We start from the raw sequence: 27,224 nt of genomic DNA on the forward strand, positions 1-27,224 counted from the left end.
GTATGATCTTTGCAATTTCAAAGTGCGTATTACTAAATCTGTTATTTGTTTCATGACCAAGCAACACTGCCTTGTCAGGTAATCATATTCAGATGATAGTGATCACCAGACAATAGTAATAATGCAGCTGGCTCTCAGCCCCTTCAGAGTGACCATGACTGTCAATAACAGCCTGGTGACAGTAAATGTGTAAAGTAAACACGCACCTAAATGCAGGGGAACACACAAACATGCAGTTGCAGTAAAGGGCAGTTGTTCTCTAGCATAGATCCTTCTTTATGCTTTAAGGCTCATCCCACCAATATGCAAATCTATTGCTAGGAAACCTTAAAACGATGGACATTTTTAAAAGCTTCATTGCTTTACGAGTCTTTTTTTTTACCTTGTAATGATGGGCTCACATGTGGCTGCAGTTTGTAGTATCATGGCTGATTGATTCCCCTATGTCTATGTATTAGTTACACTGCGTCCAATGCATGTGTCTCCATTTTCTTTGTGTTGCATTGCATACTGAGCTCTCTCTTAATTGCTCTGCCTGTTTGTGTCTGATTTTGATCTAATTACTGTTTAGCTCTCATAGAATGAGAGACGGAGGGATTGTGGGATACATAGTTTCGTCACAGGAAGTGTCAGTTCTCACACAACAGACAAAGGTCACGCATTAATATGTATGGTGTCATGTGGCATGCCTCATGTTTGTACACAAAACAGAAACTTCTAACATTGTAATGTGAATATTTACTGTACTATAGGCTGTGCATGTAGAGCAACAAATGACACCATGAATTTACATGATCAATGCACATATTTAGCAGGTGGGGAAGGTTCAGGTAGGAAGGTTTATAATGCCTTTAAAGGGTTACAGGCAAGGCCATATAATAAAAAAATTCTGAAAGTACAAGCTTAAAGAATAACTGTATCTGTCCTTTAATCGAACACCCCTTCCCAATAAACACCAAAGCTTTATACTTACCTTTCCATCTTATTTCAATATTTTTGCTGTGCTGGCCTCTGGGAACCTCACAACTGCTGCGGTAGTCTCTTTGCTGGGATCTTCTTCCTCCATCCAATCCTATTGGAAAATGTGATGCATATACATCTCCATATGAATAAATAGAGATTCACAGGAGACTTCTGCTGCTGCAGCTATGTGGCTCCCAGCCAGCAGGCTGCACAGTACAAAAAAATTTTGGAGCAATTAAAAGGTAAGTGTTAGACTTTGGTGGTTGTTGGCAAGGAGGAATAACTGCACTAAAGGTACAGTTGTCCTTTAGACCCCTTTTACACTGAGACACCTAGGGCGTCAGCAGTAAAGCTCTACTGTCGTTTTAGCAGCGCTATTCGGCCATTAACGGGGTGGTTTTGACCTCCGCTAGTGGCCGAAAAGGGGTTCAATACACCCGCAAAACGCCGCCGATGCAACGTTTTGCTGGCGGTATCGCAGCACTGCCCCATTGATTTCAGTGGGGAGCAGCGGTGGAGGAGCTCCAAAGAAGCTGCTGGCAGGACTTTTTGTGACACACTGCCAGTGCACCGCACCAGTGTGAAAGCCCCAGTGAATGGAGCCACTTTTTTCAGGCGCTATGTAGGCGCTATTTTTAGCGCTATAACGCCTGAAAAAGCCTGCAGTGTGAAAGGGGTCTGAGATGTTGGTCTCTTTTAGTGTAGTAGCTCTTGCTATTACACTTGATGTTAGGAGGGGAACAATTTTACAGCTTTAGTTCTCATAAAAACTATTTATAACAGTATTTATAAATTGCATTTCAGCTTTTACTTATGCTGAAGTATTAATGGTAGATTTTTCAATTTTTCATGATAGGTCCGCTTTAATGAATGCCCAGATGTCCTACAACATGTGAGTGGGTGGAGCTAATGCACCAAGACACCTCGTTTTTTCTACTCTACAACATGCATTGATTATGCAGTCTGTCGGAAGTTACTCCATCTGAAAACTAAAGCCAATAATGCATTCAATAATTCTGCCACACCAGAAACTGGACAGCTTGGGCCGTAGAGACCGATAAAAAAATAAAGATGAAAGATTCTGTACAAATTCGGATTTTCCCCACATTGCCCTGATTCTGCAGGGCATGGATCGAGAAAGGATTGAATTTGTCCCAGTGCATACAAATCCGGATTTATCCTATTTGCCTCAAATCTGCCGGTTTATGGATTAACAATGGATCATATATTTACAGACTTGCTCATGTCTGGCAATAACTATTAAAAATAATTAAACTTTTTTGGCACAAAGCCAGAATCACCCTGGAACCCCATATCATGGATTTGTAATGATGCGCTTATTAGGAACATTATAGGTGACTTTACAAGGTTTAATGGTTACTTTAATTAGTCCTTAGTGATAGGCAAATCTGGTAAGAAAAAAAAATGGTGGAGATCAAATAAAGGGCTCTTTTTAAAGACAATGGGCTTAAAAATCATAGTTTTCAATGCAGGCACATTTTTTCAGATGGTGAAATGATACAGGGGTCTAGCAATGAACAGTAACAAGTTGACTTTTGTGTTGAGGTTTGTAAGTCTGGTCATGATATGCATTTATGTGAAACCAAACAAACTTTAAATGAACAATCTTATAAAAAAAATCTATATGCAATACATATACAATCCAAATGATGTATTTTTAATGAAAAAAAAAGAAAGTTTAAACTTTATCTTACTGAACAATTATATACATATTATATACAAGTGAGTGTTAGGAGTGCAGTGTGTCCTGCATCAGAAATGTTATATATTTATCATGAGATAGTTTATTAGTATGAATTTCATTTTTGCAACTTATTGATATATTTAAAGGGCCAGTAAATTACAAAACATAGTTATCTGTTGAAAAAGAAGTGATATTAACAATTGCCTAAATGTTTGTACTCTATTACAGATCTTGTAGTATTTGTCAATGGTTAACTTATACGCTAACTGTAGTATAGGGTTTTTTGTAATTGACCATTGAAGCCCAACTGACAACTATATTTTAGGTGCATCAAAACAAAAGGTATGCAGATTTCAATTTTTTGGCTGAAATCCAGTACCTGATATTGACCTAGTATCAGCCTCTTGCAATCTGTGTACAGCAGAGCCCAGATTGGGCAAGGGAGAAACAGCTAAAGGAGCCAATCTAGTGTTCTACAGTATTTCTCTGCTATTAAAGGGTATGCCAATGGGGGAAGACAGCAGTCCACTGATTTTGCATTCTCTTTCTAATCTAGGGCTGTGGGAGGGACAAGACCTGTAAGTGTTCCTTAATAGCAGTAGAGAAAAATCAGGTCTCCTGCCCTGCCAGACAGGGCTGTGCTATATGGCAGAGCTGTGTAAATAACCGGACTCAGTGGACATACATACAAATTCATTGGCAAATAAAACAACCCCCATATATGTATTTAATTTGTGTATTTAGCTCTTTGTCTTAAATAAGCTTCAAAAAAACAACCATAGCCTGAGTAGAAAAGTCTGCCTCTTGTTGGCATGCTGCAGAGAGGGACCCTTGTTCTCTTGGTGGAAGTAGTGGTCTCTCTGCAGAGGTTTTTACACCTCCTGCAGAGTCAGAGTTAGCGCTCCCCAGTCAGCAGTGAGCATGAGCTTTCCTAATTGCAGAACTAGAGATCTGATTCTGCAATTGGCATGTTGGACTTCTGCAGAGAGATCCCGGCTTCCACACTGAGAAAAAGGGTCTTTCTGTGAAACATCCTGGCAGTGGACAGATTTATCTACTTTAAAAAAAAAGTTAATTTGAGACTTTGTACACCCTTTGTTTTGATGCATCTGCAATTAATCTAGCTGAATTCAACTTAAAGTTCAGTTGAGCTTAAAGGGTGAGAAAAGGCTGACTCAATGGTCCTTAAAGGGAAAACTCTTCATATATAGGAATACAAGAACAGTAGGACAAAGAAAATATCCAGCCATTCTCATTTGTGTTTTAGTTACTTTACTGTTGTGACTATGGAAACCCTATGCTGCAATACACCCTTGCCAAAATGTAAATTGCCTTTTGTAAAAAAGACCTTAAATTTAAAACTGGTTATTTCTGTGTTTTTTGGATTAAACTGTGATCATCAAGGAGAGATAAAAAGGCAGAAATCCCCAAATTCTGCCAATTCCAGAGCAACAATCAAATAAAAGATAGACTCAGTGTAGCTATAGAGAACCTGCAGAGAACAATATTAAAGCTGGCTTTACAGCTAGGTCTTGCAGTATTGAATATGATAATTGTAGTATTGTGGTATCTACCATAACATGTTAATGCATGACCTATGTGTTGCGGTGCCATTCATTTAGAATGGCATCCAGACTCACATCTATAGGAGCCAACAACCAAATGCATGGCATGTTTTGTGGTGTACTGCATAACATAAATGGTGCAGGAGCAGTGTTTCATCCTTTGTGATGTGTTGGCACTTTGTTCAAAAAGATTGAGTTGCCTTAATGCAATGCACAATAGTGCATAAGATATCACATGGTAACTCTTGTGCAGTAACATTTTGCAGCAGAGTTGGAAAGTGTGAAGGGAACCTAAAAATAGCTAAAAGCCACATGTGACTCCCAAACAACTGGTTGAGAACTGCTACGACATGAAAGCAGCTTCTGTATTGCCATAGATATATTAATTTAAATCAGATGGCGTTTTTGTAGTTTACAAAAGGAAGCTGCTTGGTGTATAATGTTTAACCTTTTCGAAGAGCATTAAAGTGCTCATTGCCAGAACTCAGGCCAATATGTGGCACTTCACACTAATCCTATGAGTCCATGTTTAATTCCATTTTAAAAAATGGGATCTACAACTTAGCAGTTCAATGTGGTCAATTTCAATGACTCCAGCAGCAATTTGAGTTCTTGGCATGGTATTAAATCTCCATTTCATGGATTAGCTTTCATCATGACTTTAATAAACACTCAAGCACGTTGATCTAATGCAGTTGCTTCTAAAACAGTACTGACAGAGCTAACATTTGAACCCCAAGGTCATTGCTCTGTAAGTTCCGCCAAGATTATTCACAGACAGACCTTTTCCCAATTATACTTGTAGGAAATCCAGAATGTCTTTGCTGAAAAATATTAAATTCTTCTGAGTTTATTTTTATAGAGTAGTAAAGCTATTTCAGGTATTTAATGTGTAGTTGATATGCCTATCTTGCACAAATTTTTCACACTTGTTGAAAATCCAGCCTACAAAGATATTATAACCTATAACATATCTTGAGTGCCTCTATACCTGTCCTGGATTTCTATGAATTTATTTGTGGGGGAGAACCTGGGCATTTACTTCACACATAGCATGCAGCAGCTACCCTTGGGAGAATATAACCATAATATATAATATATGTACATTATATTGTCAAAAGTATTGTTACATCTGCCTTTGCATGAACTTTAATGGCATCCCAGTCTTAGTCTATAGGGTTTAATATTGAGTAGGCCCACCGTTTGCAGCTTAACAGCTTCAACTCTTCTGTGAAAGCTGTCCACAAGGTTTAGGAGTGTGTCTATGGGAATGTTTGACCATTCATCCAGGAGTGCATTTGTGAGGTCAATCACTGATTTTGGGTGAGATGAGATTTTTGGATAAGACCTGGCTCGCAGTCTCCGCTCTAATTCATCCTAAAGGTGTTCTATTGGGTTGAGGTCAGGACTCTGTGCAGGCCAGTCAATTTCCTCCACCCCAAACTCGCTCATACACACCATATTGCCAAAAGTATTGGGCCACCCCCTCCAAATCATTTGGTGGAGGAGGGATTATGGTGTGGGGTTGTTGTTTTTCAGGGGTTTGGCTTGGCCCCTTAATTTTAGTGAAGGGAAATCTTAAAGAGTCAGCATACCAATAAATTTTGGACAATTTCATACACCTAACTGTGGGAACAGTTTGGGGATGGCCCCTTCCTGTCCCAAGCAGAGACCTTCATATCCAACATCAGTGCCTGACCTTACAAATGTACTTCTGTAAGAACGGTCAAACATTCTTATAGATACACTCTTAAACCTTGAGGATAGCCTTCCCAGAAGAGTTGACGCTAGTATAGCTAGTATGCACCAACTCGATATTGAACCCTACGGACTAAGACTGGGATGTAATTAAAGTTCATGTGTGTGTAAAGGCAGGCGTCACAAGCGTCACAACACTTTTGACAATATAGTGTGTATATTTGTGTATGTGTATATATATATATATATATATTATATATGTATTATTTAAATTATTTAACAATATATATTTACACAGGTGTATGTGAATATACCATACTCACACCAAGTTCAGTTAGTTCTGACTTAAAATTGTATAAGTACCCCAAAACTGCACCTTAAATTCTGCTTTGGCACACCTTTTTGGGTCAGTGATAGTATGCCCTGTACACACGTTCAGAAATTCTGGCGGAAAAGGTCCGATCGGATTATATTGTCGGAAAATCCGATCATGTGTGGGCAGAGAGCAGGATCTCAAATTTTCAGACAAAAAAATCCGATCAGACTTTTTCCGATCGTTTGTAGAGAATTCCGATCGGACAAAGTGCCACGCATGCTCAGATCAAATTACGAAATTACAAGACCAAAGCTATTGGCTACTAGCCTCTACGTAGTCCTATCATAACAAATGAAAGTCATCACATTCCGAATGATCGGATTTTCCAACAGCTTTGTCCAACCTTGCGTATGCAACACAAGTTTCGGACAAAATCCGTCGGAAAAAATCTGACGGATTTTGTGGTTGGAATATCCGACTGTGTGTACAGGGCATAACTCTCCCTTATGGATTATTAATTTATTTCATATTATGGGAAATGCAATACGATGTTCCAGAAGTTTAGTAGCCTACCAGACTCCACCTATAACTATGATTTCACCCTTGGGTAGATAACCCTTTAATGTTAGATATCAAACAAAGTTATATTACTGTTTGATTTGTATGCTACAGCTAGATGGAACACAACAGGTTTCCATCTTCACCAAGCTATCCTTCACATTTTTCTGAAACTGCTTTAATCTTTTTTGTTTTCTAACTTCTAGAATGCATTATTTTCATCTTATGTCACATAAGGCATGATGTTAGATGCTGTTATTGTAAAGCTGCCCATACGCAATATAGGGTTGTTGAAAGGTGGTCAGACATTGGGAAAAGTCAATGCATTTTTATTTTATTTTAGTATAAGCACTCATTCTTTTTCCGTAAAAACCCATACTATTTCCTCAACTTGCATTATTAGACAAAAAAATGATGTTGCTTTTAGATTATCTGCTATAATTTTATTAATTTGCTATCTGTGTCTTACAAGCATTAGAGGTGACCTACAAACAGTATGAAAATACCCAACCAAACCCAACATGCTTTTGTCTGGGTCCCAAAAATTGCCCTTATAATTATTCTTCAGAACACCTGAAGGTAGTTAAATCCAATTGCTCTCTAAATGTTCTGTCACCCGGTGCTGCCATGCTGTTATAAATAACACTGCTCAGATAAGCATTTATATTTATTGGAAGAAAGGAGGGGAGACAGGAGGAGCACAGTTATACAACACCAGGAACAGTTATCTTGAATAGGAGCAATAAGGCTGAAACAGGCTTTCAACTTGTCCAGTCTAACAATCCCCCAATGGCCCCCTCAGACATAAGGTGGTCTCTCATTATGGCCCATTTTGACCACCATCTCATATCTATGGGCATCTCTATTCAAAGATAGGTCTTCTTAAACCCCATCTATAAACTTTACAATTTTATTGACTCTTCAATACAAGTCATGTTTATATGCAATGGTCTCGGAGAGCTTTGGATGACCTCCCATCTCTTCAATTGGCAGGTTTAACCAGCGATGGTTTGGAATTGCATATACAAAGATATGAGGGTATTTTCTGACCCAGCCATTTTTGACTGGAATTGCATGTCTGTAGGCATCTCTTCTCCAAATACAGCATACACACACACATACACATCAAATTCTAGTGAGAAGTTATTTTCTTATTTAATGATCTAACAGAGCAAGCCTATTTAAGCAAAGCGTATCCATGAAACAAGACAAAATAGAAAGTAAAGCTAGTTTGAAGCATGTGTAGGAGGAAGTAGTGTATTATATATGCCAAGATATAAAAATGATTACTTGTACTCAATAAAACCTACAACATGTAGGGCGTTTCGATTCACTGCAGTGAATTGTTTGACACAAGTGCCGTTCATTGTAATTTAATCAGATTGCACCAGTCAGATGTGGTTACTTGCATCTATTGACATGAATAGTCATGTCATATGACAGAAACATAATTGATAACAAAAGACCTATAGAAGAAAACCCAAAATTGCTAATGTCAGCTTTAGTCAAATTTTTTGATATTTTCAATGCTGTTTTTCCAAGTGCTTGCTGTGTGCTGTGATTTCTGATTAAACCGAGCCTCCTTTTTTATCTATTCTAGATGAGTTTAACCCATGGAGAGTGCATGAAAGACATGTTTGTTTATTTCATGGAGTGATTCTTTTATAGCCTAGTGTATAGTGGCATGTTTCCAGAAAACTTTGATTTAACATGGCAGTTTAAATAGACTGTTGTTAAATGTTTTACATAAATTAAAAGGCAATTCAACATTTAAAACTATGTATGTATAAAGGAATCCCATCACACTACTTGCATTGTGAATCATATTTATTTTCTAAAGTTTTCAACAACTATTAGGCAGCAGCTATTAGGCAGCAGCCGGCCATAGTTCAGCAAGAGCAGAAAACCTGACTAGCAAAAAGTTTACATTTGTGTCACTAGAGAGGGAGCTGTGTAAATGTTGTCCTGTCTCATTACCAATAGTGATTAGTCATAAAAAATCCAATCAGCCTACCTGAAGCATCCTTACCAAGGGAGCATAAGGTAGAGTCACGGAGGGGTCTACAAATATACAATTATTCCATTATCTGACTGTGAATTACCAAATTTGGAAAATGCTCTCAAATATCTGTAGGCTGCAAGTGTCATTGATGAAGCTAACCATCTTTAGATGGTCTTTCTATGGATGCCACACCACTTCCTCAAACTCAACGTGTCCAAAACCAAGCTCATAATATTTCCTCTCCATGTGCCTCTTCCCCTTAATTCTCTGTCAAGAGCAATGGCAGAGCCATCCACCCATTCCCACATGCCAGGGTGCTAGGTGTTATCCGGGAATCTGAACTCTTCTTTCGGCCCCACATCCAATCCCTTTACAAAGCTTGCCGCCTCAACCTCTGCAACATCTCCAAACTACGTCCCTTCCTAACCAATAAAGCCACAATGCTCCTGATTTCCTCCCTGGTTATCTCTTGCCTCAACTACTGCAACTCCCTCCTTATTGGCTTACCTTTAAATAGACTATGTCCCCTTCAGTCCATCATGAATACTGTTGTCAGACTCATCCACCTTACAAACCGCTCAGCGTCTGCTACCCCTCTCTGCCAATCCCTCTATTGGCTGCCACTCACCCAACAAATTACTATCTCCAAATCTATCCACTTTTAGGTCATCTCTGAAAACATTTCTCTTAGGAGAAGCCTACCCTACCCTTTCATATCACTTAACCCTCCCTCCTAGATTGTAAGCTTTAATGACCAGGGCCCTCTAAATCTTCCTGTATTGAATTGTATTGTAATTGTACTGTCTGCCCTACTGTTGTAAAGCGCTGCGCAAACTGTCAGTGCTATATAAACCCTGTATAATAATAATAATCTCTAAAGAAATCTGAAGAGCTAATAATGAGCCTAGTGACCTGGTAGCACTTTTGAATTGCAAGCACTGGATCTCTAGGTTTATTTTCTTGCAGGGATCTGTCAACGTTATACTTGTACCGTTTGTTCAAGTTTTTCTTCTGCATTTTTTCCTACAAACAAAACCATACCAGCAGGTTAATTGCCTTCTGCCCAAATTAGCCTCAGTATTTACTCACATATATGCATGATTGTGGTAGAGATCTTAGATTGTTAGCTCCTTTGGGGCAGGGTCTGATTTGAATGGTTCTTTGTCTTTTGTTAAGCGCTGCGTAACTTGTCATTTCTGTATAAATAAAAAAAGTAAATAAATAAAAGTGCTGAAATAATGTGCAGTGCCCACTGGGAAATTCTCTCTGTCATACTGTGCTGCTTCTTGAGCCAGCTTCCCTAATAACATTACAAATCCCAAAGTCACACTGTGATCTTATTAAAGGGTTTGAATTAAATTTCAGATTGATATTGTATGGGGCAGGACTGAAGAAAACAGATTTTATTAGGAGAATTACAGATTATCATGTTGTCAGCTCACTAGTAGATACTTTGTGACCCTTTCACATTGAGACATAGGTGTTTCCTTCTCTGAAATGCTTACCATTCAGTTCTATACCAATCTTACTGGTACTAGAAACTCTCTTTTAAGACATTAGGGTTAATTTACTTATGAAGTAAAAAGTTTGCTTGGCTTAGTGAATAATGCTATGTTCATTTGCATCATTCAATCTAATGCAAGGTAAAATACATTTTTCTTTTTACATTCACCTGCATGTGATTAGCGTATCGAACGCAAATGAACGTATTCAATAAAGTAAGTGCATAATTATTTAGCTAAGGAAATATTCCATACTCTTTTAGCAAATCATTCCACTGTAGGCAGTATTTATCATAATGGTCATTGAGACAAATGGAGTGGAAAGAAATCTACTGACTGGGGGATGTGCATACTATGATCTTTCCCCTTTCCTTGCCAGCTAGGCTGCATTCTTGAACTATGGATCTAGTGTGGATTTTAGGGGTTTTTTGTTTTTTTCCACGAAGTCCCTGTTAAAATCCACACCAGAGTGTCTGCTATGCATTTTTTTTGGGGGGGGGGGTGCTCTAAACTGTTTTTTTTTCCATTTATGCTGTAGAATGTGCTTCTGCAAAATAGATGTTACAAGGAAAAAAAAACATGGGTGGGGGGTATGTTTTTTTTTTAATAGACACAAGAAGGGAAATGTCATTTGCTGGCAATTTAAAACCATTTTCTTTTATAAAAACCAATCAATGCTTCTGGCCAAATAGAGTTAAAAAAAAATGATTGTTCAGGTACATGCTCCCCAGGGCAGTACCCCCTATGCAATTTGTATACAACCCTAATAGCCCAAAAATGGTTTTGGTTTTTGATTCCAGTGGGGTTTGGGTTCAGCATCTGAACTTTGTTGATAATTGCCAAACCCTACTTGAACTGAATCCAGGGTGGTATGGCTCATCACTACTTTTACAAAAAGAATGTTCATGTAGCTTCAGAAAGGTGATTGCTGTATTTCCTTTAGTCGACTATTTTTTTTTTTTTTTACATGATCGGATATTTGCCATGAACGCCACTACCATTTGTTCACTAAATTTACACTTGCTTTGCTAGAATAGAGGTTTGGGAGTCTGGTCCCCAACCTAGACTCACCAAGAGAAAGAAGCATGCATACTATCTTGGTACAAGTTAAAAAACATATACAAATGAATAATTAAAACGAACATAAAAAGTTAAACAATCATTTATTCGTGAAAAAAGACACAATTCATTTCTAAAATTACAGATGGTATGGTATTCCAACTAGTTTCGCGATATGACTGCTTCATCAGGAAATACAGGAAATACATCTGAAAAAGATATAAGAATTCCATAATATAGCAACAATCATATTTATTTAAAACATTGCAGTTTAAATATATTTGAGGAGACGAGGGTGAAAAAAGAACACAACAGACAGCTGCTTACCCAGAATCAAGTAACATCAGGGCATAGAGGTCACCCGATCGAGCCTCCCGCGGTGATTGGGGGAGGCAATTTGAACAAAACCAGATGGCTAGTGTCTAAAGGAGATGAATAAAATACACTCAATTGCCAGGTAATGATAATGGGTCATGCCAAAATAAAAGCGATAGATCCTGTAATAAAATAGTGATCAATGTGACGAGAGGTGTGAGGGGGTTGGATAAAACCCAGACAAAGGTCACCAGAAAGAAAGGGAACAGATGGGGAAAGTGAAAAGTAAGAAGAGGAAAAATGGAAATTGTGAAGAAAATGACACAAGGAGAAGGAAAGGAAAGGGAGATGAGAAAGAGGGGGAGGGAAAGAGGGAAGAAAAAGAAGAAAAGAAAAAAGGAGGGGAAGGAGGAGAGAGGGAGGGGTTTTGCTTTGCTAATTGAACATTGTCTAAATCAACCCCAACATATCTGACCTAATACATTTTTGTATAGCCTCATAGCATGCAAATGAAATTCAATAAATACAAAGACAAGAAATAGTAATCAGACACATCAAACTAAAGGTATTTTTTGCTCTTATGCTTAGTAGTACACACAATAAATTAGGGTTTTAAACTGGAGGATAGAACAAGCCTGAAATTGTACATGATGCTTCAAATTCAATAGGAAATATTTTTATTCTAAAAGACATGTAGATATCTCAGTAAAAAATGAATTCAAGGGATTTCACTTTTTTCTTTAAAATAAATCCTTGCTTTTATCAGTATGTCAAGGGAATATGGCTGCTTTACCCTGATGTCTATGAACTAGATTTTTTAAGTTATTACTCTAAACATTTTAAAATCAACTTTTTCAGCATATGCACACTTGGGGGTGCATTTGTAATAGAAAGCAATATCTGCTTTCAGCAGTACTTCAAAATACCATGTGCCAGAATGTTACATTTAAAGCTGAACTTCAGTAATTTTTTCAACTTTCCATCCTTCTGCCCTTGTTGTTTTAACTTTGGATAGCATTTTTTTTTTGCCAGTAAATACCTTATACAGCCCACTTCCTGTTTCTTGTCTGGTCATTAGCCTAGGCTTATGACATCATGCACAGTGCTCTCTCTCACTCTGGTGAGAGTTTGAAAAGAAGGGGGGGGGATGAGTCATAAGAGGGCCAATGAGAGTGGCAGAGCTGGAGGTGTGTCTGTGTAAATCCAGGAAGTGCAAAGGAAGCAGCTTCAGCTGCCCACAGTTAAAATGGTAGCAGCCAGACTCAGTGGAGGGAGACTTCTGCAGCATAATTGGCAAGTACAGAATCACAGTTTATATAAAATAATATGCAAAGTGGTTGGAGGGGAACTGCAGAATGGCAAAAGTTTTTATTACAAATTATGTGAGAAGACTGCAGACTTAATTAAGAAGACTTAATTTGCAAAATACAAGGGAGGCTGCAGCTCCTTCTGTGTGTATTCTGCATAACACTATTTTACAGATAAAAGTCCTGTAACCTCACCTCTCAAAGTCACGTGACATATTTCCACCTCCCACCACTTACCCTTCCCATCCATTCATTAAATTGAACAAGGCTTTGCTTACTTCAGAGCTATTAAAATTCATATGGCTATAGTTAGGCCATATTGATGCTTTATAAATTGGCCCCTTAGTATTATGTAAAAATCAACTTTGTTCAGCCACAATACACAATAATATGAGCTGCAGGTAGGACCTAAATTCAGTCCATTGTGTTTTAATTAGATTACACCAGTCAGATATGATTACTTGCATCTATTACATAAAAAGTAATGTCGTACAACAAATACAAATTGACAACAAAAGGCCAATAAAAGGAAACAACAAAGCTAAGATCAGCTTCAGCCACATTTTGTAGACATTCCCAGTGCTGTTTATGTGGTTTATGTTAACCCTCTGCTTTCCTTTGCTTGTTTGCTCTGACATAAATATTTTAGAGGGTATGAAGGGGATGACTAGATTTTGAAATAAATAAATCATACTGCTAATACTGGCCTCAAAGTTTTTCCCTGTGTTTCACACATCCTGATTCTACTGCCCTTGATCCTGCTTCCGTACCTGCTACTCTTGCTTTTGCTGCCTATAACCTGTTATCCGGATTCCATTGCCTCTACCTATTCCGATTGTACTTGAACCCCCATGGCCCCCTTTCTGAACCATCTCACTTGCTGTTGCTTGCCCCTCTCTGCCTGACCTGATCTTTCCCAATCCCTATCCTTGTTTTGTGTATACTGTATCTTATTTGATTGGATTTTACACTATGGAAGCCTTATTTATTCTTGGGGTTCAACTGTGATCGGACCCATCTTTGGTGGCAGAGGCTTGGCAGCGAGATTCCCTTGGAGGTTTAAAGGCCCTGGCTGGGTATATAGCCACAAGTGGGAAGGACCTCTTGTCACAGGAGGTCATAAAGAGCTGGTAAGCAGCCATTCTCAAGAGGTGGAGGCTTTTTTTTATTAATTCACTTATCATTTTAGTGAAAGGTTAAAGCAGAAGGATCCATTGGATTTCACATCACTCAGAGGACTTTCCTTTATATGTTCATCATATTTGTGTAGCGCAACTTTATTTTGGACTTCTTGCCAATAAAGTATAGCACAGTTTTAACAGCTTTGCCTGTTGTGTTATTTATGTTCAGTATATGGACTAAATGCCCGCTTTCATATTTGTAGGAGGTATTCTTTAGTCATGATATTAAACTGTTGGCATCCAGTGCTGCTGATGTGAAATATTTATAGAACAATATACAAGTATGCGGGACAATAACAAGTAAATGAATGTAAAACCCTACAATTCAAGTAATGTACCTATTGTAAATAATGGAGGAACTGTCAGTGTCTAAAACCTGAGTAAAATAAGTCAGACCACACAAAACAAAGCGTTCAGTTTAATTCCACAGTTCAGATGTTTGTCAGATGTTATACATCATTGTTTCAGCAAGAAATACTGGCTAAAAGTCCGTGTAGTGATGCGTTTTATGATAAATTCTATTCCACCAAATATGTATTTTTCCTTTCTCATGAAAGAGCAGATGAATGTAGAAATTTCAAGGGTGGATTAGTCTAAACATAATTATTTGCCAGTTGCCACTAATAAAAAGGAGCACATTAACCAAACTATTATAAAGTAATCATTATTGCATGCAGTACACTAAGCTCTGGTGGTCACGTGAGCAGCCCAGCAGACAAATACTGTGTATATTGTTTTTGAAAGAGCAATTTAATATGTGTTCTAGAAATACAAACCAAGAAATAATTTGCCAGTGAAAGATTAAATTGAAGCTGCCAGGGGATCAGATAAATCCACAAAACACAGGAAACAAAGAAAAAGGAGCTCAGATTTGTGCTGTATTAGGTTTAAAACTGTTATAAACCGGGAATATCAACAAACAACCTCATTACACCTGTCTTTCAAAATGTGTCCCACTTTTGGCCAAAGCCATTTCCCAAAGTTCTTAAAATGCCAAAACCTAAATGGTTTCTATGGGTAACGCATATAATCCCTACCTCCCCTGTTCATAATCAACCCTTCTGAATCTATCAAGTATGACTTACTGGAAACTTTGCTAAAAAATGTCTTGAAAAAGTTATTTATGGACAGTTCAGTTGCCCATGTATTCTGAGATTTGCAGTTGTCATGGCTAGAGACAAGACACATCATACATTATATTATGAATAACAGGATGTTATTCCAACTGATATCAGCTGCCATTATACGTGTGCTTTAACATCACATAAAATATAAGAAAACTACTGAACTCCAGGCAGCAATGCAGTTCTGTTTATACAGATATAGTAAGTGCCTGCTATTTATCATATTATTACTATACAGAAAGCTCAGACTAGAAAGGGCAGAAAAAGAAGTCAATCAGTTGTGCTGCAGTGCTCATGTGTTAACAAAAAGCATGTTAACAGGAGGAGAAAGCAAAGTGGCAGAAAGATAAGCTTATCAGAGTGCTGCTTCTATTTCACTGCCTTATCACAGACTGAGGACGGGACAGAATTTGTGTTACTTAAAGTGATTGTAAAGCTTCCATTTTTGGAAAATTACTGTTAAAACCACTTTAACTACTAATTAGGTCTGCTGCCATGCCAGACAAGGCTGTGTTGTGGCAGAACAGTGAAAATCTTTGGAAGAGTTGGACATAAATTCTGGGAGTGGGTAAAACCCCCTTCAATTATAATTATTTTGTCTGATTTTACGGTAGCTATTTGCCTGAAGCTCAGCTTTAATGCAGTCTTCTCTTTGTATGATAACCTTAATTTCAAACGTAGTTCTATTACACAATAACAATTTCATATACAAATACTGTATGTATTAACTGACAGGGATGGATGTGACTATACAATATATACAATATATATATATATATATATATATATATATATATATATATATATATATATATATATATATATATATATATATATATATATATATATATAAAAACGCACCTCATAAATTGACGGTGCTATGTAAGTACCTGTAATAAATGCATTAATAAATAAATCACTAACATGTGAATGGGGTAGTGGCAATAGAAAGGGATAAGCATTCTATAGTCTTTGTACTCTTCTTAAAATACTGTACTTCATCAGTGTAAGAGCATTTTCAATAGGGGTGTATATCTAAGTAATGTACCAAGCCTAATAGCATCAGAAAGGGTCCTGCATACATGCAATTTGTTGAGAACTTGGTCTATATAAAACTTTTGGGGAAATACCTACGATTTATGCAAGACTTTCTGGTCATTCTTGTGGCATCAATAATGCTTTCCCAGGATTTCTTTTTTTTTTTTTTTTTTTAACCATGACAGGTTCCTGTGTACCTGGCAACCTTACCTCAACCACTTCCCACCCTCCTAGTTGACATAATGATCTTTGCAGCTCTAACCTAGGTGCCATTGCATATATTGCTTATGCTTTAGGCCTCTGGGGTCTACTCTCCTCCCTCGGGGGGGGGGGGGGGGGGTTCTCCCTGTTCAGCTACCAATATCTTTCCCCCTACTCCCCTGTTCCCCTCCCTTCTCTGTTCATGTCTTTCCCGTCTCTTATTCTCTTCTTCTCATCACCTTCTTAAGGCTGGGTTCACACTGCTGCGGGGGGAGATCCGGATGTGATTCGCACCGCAAATCACATCCGATCTCCGTAGCGATGCGAGTTCAGCCATACAGATAGTATGGCTGAATTCGCATCGCTCCCGCAGCAAACTCGCACGGGACCCTTTTTTTGGTCCGCAACAGAATCGGATCGCATGGGGGTTCACACCATGCGATCCGATTCCTGTGCGAGTCTGCAGATCGCACTGCGATATGCGGACGGATCTGGGGGTGTCATTAACATATCATTGACACTCCCAGCCGTCCGCATAGGGCAGTGTGAACTGCCGGCGGGAGTAATGCGATGCGGGAAAACGCCGCGGATTCGCGGCGTTCCCGCATCGCAGCGGTGTGAACCCGGCCTAATACTCATTAAGCCTGACCAAGGTGATCCTCTCCCTCCTCATAGATGACTGTAAGATAAGGGTTATTATACCCCAGTTCTTATGAACTGATTGGCTGAGTGTGTGACCAGCTCTATACAGCAATTTATTTTATGAGCTTCTTTCGTGATGGTCTCTGGAAAGCCCTGTTTATTTTGAGATAGTTTTTTAGGAGCAAACATGCATCACATTCCTTTGCTCAATAAGTTTCCCACATGCAGTTGTCTATTCTATATGTTTCTGATCTAATTCACTGGTGATCAGTGTTTTTCTAATTATAAGCACTGTACTTTTTTTAAATTTGTGTGCAGCAAAAAAAAAAGAAGAAAAACATTGCATAGGCCTGCATGTTTAATTGTATATTGGTTGTATACTGTATTATCTTTCTCTTATGAATAAAAACAAAGCAAAAGAACCTTTTTTCACTTTACATATCAGGTGAAGCCACTTAAGGTCCGGACAATTTTACCCACTTCATGACCAGATCATTTTTTGCTATACCGCACTGCCCTAATTTAACTGGCAATTGCACATTCATGCAATGCTGTACCCAAAAAAAAAAAAAAAAAAAAAATATATATATATATATATATATAAACAAAACCAAACAAAATAAAATAAAACAATATTTTTTACTTTCTGCTATAAAACATATCCAATAATTAAAAAAAACTAATTACTTTATACATTTTGGCCAACATTTTTCAGCTACATGTCTGTGGTAACATAAATCCCAAAGAGTGTACATTGATTGATGTAGGTGAAAGTTATAGCACAAACAAACTATAGTATATAATTTTTATTCATTTATTTTTTTATACTACTAATGGTGGTGATCAGCAACTTATAACGGGACTGCGATCTGACACTAACTGATGCTGGGGAGAACTATTTGCCACTGGCATCACCTGTGACATTAATACACTGATCAATGCTAATACCCTGTCACTGTACTGACACTGGCTGGAAAGGGGTTAACATCTACAGTAGGTCGGTGTTCCCCAAACATTTTTGTCTTGCAGCGCACCAAAAAGATCTTACAATGTTTGCAGCCCACCTGAAAAGATTTAACAATTTTTGTGGTGAAGAACTTATTTATTTTTACTTATGTGTACTGATGGGGTATGCTCACCTCTTGGTATAGAAGTGTACTGAGGGCCCCTTCCCCCCTCCATCCATAGAATGCCCCGGATACCTGGATCACAGCCAGTCATATTTTAAAAATATATTTTATTGCATTCCCATAAGCACTTTCTGAAATCTAATCTCACACATTTATAGATTGTATGTACAGCCTATCCAAAGCATGGACATGACTCCCCCAAAGTAGTGGGCAGCAAGGGGCAGAGTTAGGACAAGCGTTGTTAACTCCTCCCTACCCAGAAGCACTTCACACTGATCGGCTAGGCCGCCTCACCTCCGGCTCAGGCAAGTGCAGGTGGACATTGTACAGGCTCCTCTCTCAGACGTGTGGTGCGGTACTCATGCCCCCTTCCCTCAGGCACAGGCTCTGAACCATGTGATGCTGAAAAAGATGAAGGGAGGTGGGAGGAGCTGGAGCCAAAATTGAGTCACCAGGCACAGAGAAACAGATGAGGAGTTTAAATCATCTTCTGTTCTGAATGCTGGGGCCTTGCCTCACTCTCTTCTTGTGACGTTGTGATGTCAATGGTTGCTAGATGGCAGGCGATCCTACAGCAGTGCGGCGGCCACAGTAGAGGCCAGCAGAGGATCAGCCCACCACCCTGGACTCAGGGCTAATATTGTAAAAAGAGCACTGTGAGACTTAGGGCTTTTTGTTGGCCCACTCGGGGCTATAGCCCTGGTCAGCCGCAGCACACAGTTTGAGAAACACTGCTCTAGCTGCTCTTAGATCTCTAAGTTTCTCATCCCAGCTTTACAGACTGTTTCCTGCGTACAGAGCCCGTGATGTATGTCAATGCAGAGCTCGGGCTGTGATTAAACACAGCCCATCAGTAGGTCCTGGATGGGAATCATTGGCTGGGATTTCCTGACAGGCTCCAGCTGTGCACAATCACAGTGGGTTCGTTCCGGAGGGTGCGCATCTGCGTGCCCAATACCCGGAAGTGGGCAGTGATGGATTGGTGCTTCGCTTTGCCTGCGGCGGCCACCCATTCACAGTACATTGCAGAGGTGGGGGGGGGGGATTGTTAAGTGGATTTAAGGTGAACATCACTGGCTTATCTCCACACAGTTATCAGGGAACAATAGCATGTTAAGCTATTTACCAACCCAGCTAATTGATTGCTGCTAACTGGAAATTCTTGATTGTGATTGCTTTTATTCAATACAAGCTATTCAATTGTAAAAGCAAATGCATTAATAACAATACATCATTCAGTACACTAATTTGCAAAACACTACAATAAAAAGAACATTTCAGATGCTGGCCTTATAAATAGTGTAGAAAAAATAGAAAATATGCAGTATATATAATATCTAGCCTTTCTGTATTAATTTTTTTTTTGTTTTTTTTATAAAGTTACTTTCATTAACACAGATAAATACAAGGAAAATGTTCTATATTTTTTTGTCACAGTTGTGGTTTACAGTGGCTTTTTATTTTAAACCTTTTGCATGAATAAGGGTTTATTGTTCTAATTAAACATTGTTGTTCAGCATGTCACTTAACATAGATACTTGTGCAGCTAATTAGTCAGTGGTTCAGTATTATAAGAGGTCACTTGGTAACCACAAATAGGTTGCATAAAAAGATTTTTATTATTATTATTTTCAAGTGGGAAATAACAATTACAGGTTCTACGCATCCTTTTTGTTAGTTGTGAATTAAGCTAGGAAACAGTCTCCTTAATTGGAAAAGAGCTATGTAAGGAAGTTGAAAAAAAAGAATTACTGTTAATTAAAACCATAAATTTGCCAAAGAAAATTAACCATATTGTTTATAGCATATAATGCAGATGTGCTATGCTTGCAAATGCTCATATAGATAATATTTAGGAAAGGGCTATAATTAATAATTAAGTGCCCTCTGCTGTTAAGATATGGTGGCTAACAACTGATTTGCTAAACAAAATTGCATAAATATTAATGTCAAATTATACGTCTATGACTCATTTGAAATTTTTTTTTCTGCAGCCTTGCTACAACGCACATCTTTGATTGGCATGAGCTTTTCAAAAAGAAAAATTTATCAGATATGCTGATTTCATAATTAGATCAATAGTCTTCCAGTCAATTCTGTGTCCTTCTAGAGTCTCTTGGATCCCATTCTATACACAGAAACATAAGTTGTGTCCTAGTTAACACTTACCCCTGCTATTTCCTGCACTAAGGACCAATCCAACAGAGTAATTAAACTGACAAAATCAGAGTCTGTACTGGTTTCTGAGTCTCTGACCATTCAAATTTGAATGGAAAGGATGGTTGGGGAAACGCACAGGGTCACAGGAACTAAATGAAATACTTTACAAACACAGGTCATTTTATGTATCACAGGGCGTTTGCACTTGAATTTTATTATCTTACATCACTAGTTGTCAACTTCTGAGGTATAGGGGACCTCAACGGTGGTCCCCAATGTTATCAAGGGGCCCAAAATATTATTTACTAAAGAACTCTGAACACTACAGACATGTAACAGGTGCATTTGAAGAGTACAGACATGCTGTAGGAGAGGGCTTGAGACAAGGACATGTTATATGATCAATATCTCCCCCTCCAGTAAAGACTATGGTGATTCAAGGGTAGCATGGCAAGCAGCAAAGGGTGACGTGTGTCTATAAGTTGGGCAACAGGGCCTTTGCTCTTTATAGGCAACTGCTCCCTTTAATATACATTTGAAAAGTTAAAAACAACATATTAGACCATTAACACCCTGAGAGTGACAGTAAAGGGAACATACCAACTCTTACTTTGTTTACTAGGCAATTTTAAAATTGACAATGGCGAAGAGTTTGCCTGTTAGAAAAATGTATTATGTCGTTGGCCCTAGAAAATCTTTCTGATGGTCACTGCCTTTTCAGGTGTCTTCTGGTTAAAGATGGATCAATACGGCTGTACTCCAGAAAATTGCCATCATACAGTCAATAAGGATTGTACAGTACATATGCAACTAGTACCATCTCAAACTGGAATCAGTTTGGTCTGACAGTGAAAAAAGAAATACAGTAACAGACCAAACAATTGTAAATGGTAACATTTCCAGCAATAAAATGTCCCATTTTGATTTCTGACATGGACCCCGCTATGCTGCCCCTACTAACAGAATCAGTCTTATGGTGAAGCATGCTTACTTTTATACCAGAAGAACCCTACTCTGTGCTCCATGGAAATAAGTCCAGTATGTCAATAGTTGGTGCTGGTTGATTTTTTTTTTTATTGCTTTTTTAATGTTTAGTCATTTAAAAATGTTATTCAGTGTTTGCTGTTACTCAAATTAAACTACTATATAGCTCAAGGTCAGATGATTTAACTTTGAACTGGTTGATGGATTGTTGGCAACAGCTTTTGGCAACAAGAGTATATTCATGATAAGGACAGGTTAACTATGGCAAGCTCCAGGGATCTCTCTCCGAACCTGTTCTATTTAAGATATTCATTAGTTGTAAGAGACAGTCTAGAAGGAAAAGTAGACTTCTTAACAAATGACACAAGGTACTGCAAAGAAAAAGTTGACATTCCTTTGGGTAAACCAGTGATTAATGAATTAGGCAGATTAGTGGGATTGTTGGAAATGTTCTGCTTGCAGTTCAATGCCACAACGTGTTAGATAGCACACATGGGCCAGCAAGAATCTAAAAGAAGAGTCAAGGATTAATGGTACACTGATGCTATTAGAGAGGAAAGAAACTTTGCAGTCATCATTCCAGATGACCTACAGGTTGACAAGAGGCATTGGAAAACAGCAGCATTACAGCCTCTTTTATATAAAGGTTTTGCAGTTTGAAAAATAAGATAATACTGTTTTAATGTGCCATTAAACCTATTAAAACTTAAACCTCACCCTTATAATCAATACAGTTATGTCATTTTCAGGTTCCTCTAAATGATCATCAACCAATATTTTATTTTTTCATAGAATGCCCATTAGGCAGATACAATGATTTGCATCAATGTTTGGACTTTAATAGAAGTATATTTCACGTTGCATATGTAGTCCTTTTTCAACTAAATATCAAATGTACATGGCTGTCATACCATGGGACATATTTAACTGGCAGTGAATCAGTGGCGGCCGGTTGTAATTTTTTTGGGGGGACGGCAAACAGTACCCCCGCCCCCCTCATTGCAGTCAGTCAGTTGACGGGTGGGTCAGGTGCACTTACCCCATCTATGCAGAGCTTCACCAGTGGCTTTCATTACTCCTTGACAGCAGTGACAGCTCTCCCTTCCCCTGCTCTCCACAGGCATCGATGGCTTCCGTTTCCTCTCTCCTCCTCAGCAGCCAATTGGCACACTTCTCTTTTCGGCCAATCGAAAAATGGGTCTCAGGCCTGCTTCTGATTGGCCGGATTGAGGATCAGTGTTACAACAGCGAATGTTAATTCCCTGTTGTAACACCTGGATGGGCTTCTGGGGCAATGCTCTGCGATCCGAGCCCATCTTATTTTAAAGTCTATTAGAGCCTACGGCTCTAATCAGGTGCTTCAATGAAACACTCTCACCACTGTAATTCAGGAAAAGGCCAGATGCCTGAACTGGGTGTGGCCGCGGCATCCATAGATTCAGGCTATGTCTGAATCTATCAATTATTCATATAGAGGGTGGTGTGGAGAAAGGGGGCAGAGCCTGGGCACCCCTAATAGATGGGCCTCCACTGAATTGAATCAATTACTACACTGAATGTTTGTTTGTCACATTCACTGCTTTATAAGTTTCCCTAAACCTGTACCATAAGACCCCATATTAAGCACAATACAAGAAAAAAAATGTCAACGCCTACTGTATATATATGTGAATTTAACCCACAGGGTATACATACTTACTAATTTAATATTTGATTTAAAAAAAATATATGTATAACAGACTATGTATGTCAATGCATATCACATAAACTAGAACCGCTGATTACCTTAACCAAAAGAAAAATCATAAACTCTAGGATACTGAAGGACAATCCATCTGATCCAGTAATGCTAAATCATTCTCTGGAGATATACATGACCACCACTGGTTACTGATAGTAAAAATAAATTGAAAACAAATCTAAAAACACAATAATCAACATAGGTTGTTGCAATTCAATATTAAAATAGCTGACTCACTAATTCCTTAAAACCCAATTGAAGCTATGCAGAAATTTATATTTAGTCAATACACATTTTGCTACCAATTTCCATATGCTGTACTTTAGTAGAAAAAACAGTATGAGACTTTAACTGAACTTTGCATTACCCAAATAAATCACTAATTTTTATTTCCAAAATGTATCTCTTTGACTACATATTGTTAAAGTAGTTGGACAGTTAGAGCGGTTGTAAACCAAGTAAAAAAAAAAAAAAGAAAACTGCCTGCATTGCATACTAGCATATTATGAAATACTCACCTTAGAATGAAGCCATCTCAGAGGTGGACAGTCACTGCTGAGAGGGCTGATATCTTCTCCCGTCCTTTCTTTTATGGGATCGTGGAATCCGGAGCTGTGAGTGGCCAGAGCCACAATGCTGTCATTCCCCCGCATGCACGCGGGAACACTAATTTCCGGCGAGAAGCTCTGAAGTTCTGCCACAGTATGCCAGGCCTTCAGAGTGCTTGCACCACTGACATCAGCGACTGCATGCAGGGTGGATATCTCCTAAACCATGTAGGTTTAGGAGATATTCATTTTACCTACAGGTAAGCCTTATTATTAGTGATGGACGAACTTCCGACGGGACGTTTCGCGAAAGCGAAATGCGAACGGACCCAAACGTTCGCGAAACCGAACGTTCGCCGCGGGCCCCATTGACTTCAATGGGAGGCGAACTTTGCAAACCTTCATGTCGAATTTGCGGCCACGTGGTAATTATTAGGGGGTAAAACGTAGTCCCACCATCTGGACAATGACATAATACATGTATGAGGTGAATTTGGGATCGATAACTACAAGCATTTTTATTTTATTTGGGAAATTGTTCTAACAATTCAGGACTATGGAGCTAATGAAGGCAATGGAGGAGAGGGAAGGTCAGGGACCAGGGTAGGCAAAGAAGAGGGTGCAGGAGATGATCACCAGCAGCGTGACATACCGGAATGACACATGCACCGTGATAGAGGCATCTGACAGCAGCACCGTAATACAGAGCACTGACAGCAGCACCGTGACATACAGCGCTGACAGCAGCACCGTGACATACAGCGCTGACAGCAGCACCGTGACATACAGCGCTGACAGCAGCACCGTGACATACAGCGCTGACAGCAGCACCGTGACATACAGCGCTGACAGCAGCACCGTGACATACAGCGCTGACAGCAGCACCGTGACATACAGCGCTGACAGCAGCACCGTGACATACAGCGCTGACAGCAGCACCGTGACATACAGCGCTGACAGCAGCACCGTGACATACAGCACTGACAGCAGCACCGTAAGCAGCCCCAGGAGGAAGTCAGCACAGCACAGGGATGGTGTGATCCCCTCATAATAAGAACCCCCAGGAGGAAGTCAGCACAGCACAGGGATAGTGTGATCCCTTCATAATAAGAACCCCCAGGAGGAAGTCAGCACAGCACAGGGATATCATAAGCAGCCCCAGTAGAAATATGACACCGCTCAACCTCTTCAAAGAGGAGGGTAGGGGCATATAGTACGGTGTGCTTTTTTGGGTCAAGGAAGTGAGCCAAATGAATTAAGAAGGTCTGTGTGCTTGATTAAAAAAATAGTTTATAGACATATACATGGTCTACTGGTCACATGTGTTGAATTCCTCCGAGATCCATGCCTCATTCATTTTTAGAAATGTGAGGTAGTTAACACTGTGGTGAGCTAGGCGAGTACGCTTATCGGTCACAATCCCCCCTGCTGCGCTGAACGTCCTTTCGGACAGGACACTGGATGAGGGGCAAGCCAACAGTTCGATTGCAAATTGGGCAAGCTCTGGCCAGAGGTCAAGCCTGCCCACCCAGTAGTCTAGGGGTTCATCACTCCTCAGAGCGTCCACATCGGCCGTTAACCCAATGTAGTCGGACACCTGACGGTCTAGGCGTTCCCTGATGCTGGATCCGGATGACACCTGTCGATGGGTCGGCTGAAAGAATGACCTCATATCCGAAGTCACCAACACATCTTCAAACCGGCCTCTTCTTGCAGGCGCTGTTGGATTGGTACCCGCAAATCCTTCTCTGGGAGTGGGAATTGCTCCTCTGCCAGCGCACGCAAAAGCAGAATGCAGCATTTCTCGAAGCAAGGCCTGGAAGTGCTGCATTCTGACAGCCCTCTGCGACGGCGGTAACATTTCCGCCATTTTGTGTTTGTACCGGGGGTCTAAGTACGTTGCCACCCAGTACTGGTCCTTGACCCTCATGCTTTTTATACGGGGGTCCCTATTAAAACACTGGAGCATGAAGGCCCCCATTTGCACTAAAGTGGAAGCGGTGTGGTGGCCTGGCTCCTGCTCATCATCCAGGATAATGTCGTCCTCTTCATTCTCCTCTCCCCATCCTCGCACAACAGGGATCCCAGAAAGGTTTAAAGCATGCTCTTCTTGCTCCTGCTCATCCGCCCCGGCACCATCCTCCTCTGACTCCTCATCAGACTCCTGTTGTTGACTTGTCTCAGATAGAGTAGCCCCCCCTGGGAATTCATCCAGCATTGCGACTTCCTCATCTTCCCGCTCCTGCTCCTCCACAGCCTGATCAATGACACGACGCAATGCACGCTCCAGAAAGAAGGCATAAGGTACCATGTCACTGATGGCGCCATGGCTGCGACTGACCAGTTTGGTGATCTCCTCAAATGGCCGCAGAAGTCTGCATGAGTCGCGCATGAGCAGCCACTGGCGCGGTGAAAAAAAACCCAGCTCCCCAGAACCGTTTCTTTCGCAGAGTTCATACAGGTAGACGTTAACTGCACGTTTCTGCTGGAGCAGCCTATCAAGCATATAGAAGGTTGAGTTCCATCGCGTCGGGCAATCGCAAATAAGACGTCTGACCGGCAGATGGTGTCGCCGCTGAATGTCAGCAAGGCGAGCCATGGCCGTGTAAGATCTTCTGAAATGGGCCGAGATTTTCCTTGCCTGCCGCAAGATGTCCTGGACCCCAGGGTATTTGACAAGGAATCGCTGCACGACCAAGTTTAAGACGTGTGCCATGCACGGCACGTGCGTGATTTTGCCCTGTTTCAATGCGCTAAGCAGATTGGCACCGTTGTCACACACCACTTTACCAACTGTCAAATTGAGCGGTGTTAGCCACTCATCTGCCTGTGAACGCAAAGCTGAAAGGAGTGCCGGGCCAGTGTGGCTCTTTGCTTCCAGGCACAACAGACGCAGCACGGCATGGCAACGTCTCACCTGGCATGTGGAATAGGTTCTGGGGAGCTTGGGCGGTGCAGTGGAAGAGACGCTAGCAGCGGAAAAGGAGGAGGCAGCTGAGGAGGAGAGGGAGGAGGATGGAGTAGGAGGAGGAGAAGAAGAGTCAGGCCTGCATGCAATCCGTGGCGGTAAAACCAAATCTACACGGGTGCCACGGGTTACATGCTTGACGGCCGTCAGAAGGTTCACCCAGTGGGCAGTAAAACTGATATACCTTCCCTGCCCGTGTTTGCTAGACCACGTGTCTGTGGTCAGATGTATCTTGGCACCGACACTGTGTGCCAGAGATACATTCACTTGCCGCTGAACATGGCCATATAGCTCTGGGATGCCCTTCTCTGAGAAATACTTCCTTCCTGGGACCTTCCATTGTGGTGTTCCAATGGCCACAAATTTGCGAAAGGCCTCCGAGTCCACCAGTTTATATGGCAGTAGTTGGCGGGCTATGAGTTCTGACAAGCCAGCCGCCAACCGTTGGGCAAGAGGGTTATCCGGCGTCATCATTTTTTTACGCTCAAACATTAGGCCCACGGAAGCCTGCCTTTTT

The 27,224-nt window shown here is 40.1% G+C and overlaps 1 protein-coding gene across 3 annotated transcripts in view; it reads left to right on the forward strand.

Moving 5' to 3' along the window:
* PCDH9 (protocadherin 9) overlaps window positions 1–27,224 on the forward strand; it is a 607,458-nt gene that overhangs the window by 81,856 nt on the left and 498,378 nt on the right. The window contains exon 3 of one of the 3 annotated variants that reach the window (XM_077483139.1): window positions 1,820–10,046. The exons of the other annotated variants lie outside the window; for them this stretch is intronic. Coding sequence (XP_077339265.1) covers window positions 1,820–1,873 — 54 coding nt within the window. The 3' untranslated portion in view covers window positions 1,874–10,046. Of the gene's footprint in view, window positions 1–1,819; window positions 10,047–27,224 lie in introns of those variants that run through there. 3 annotated transcript variants of the gene reach the window in all.

The sequence above is a fragment of the Lithobates pipiens genome, unplaced genomic scaffold (genome assembly GCF_037356315.1).
Source record: "Lithobates pipiens isolate NorthernLeopardFrog02 unplaced genomic scaffold, aLitPip1_a1.2 Scaffold_16, whole genome shotgun sequence".
In the NCBI taxonomy this organism is placed as follows: Eukaryota; Metazoa; Chordata; class Amphibia; order Anura; family Ranidae; genus Lithobates; species Lithobates pipiens.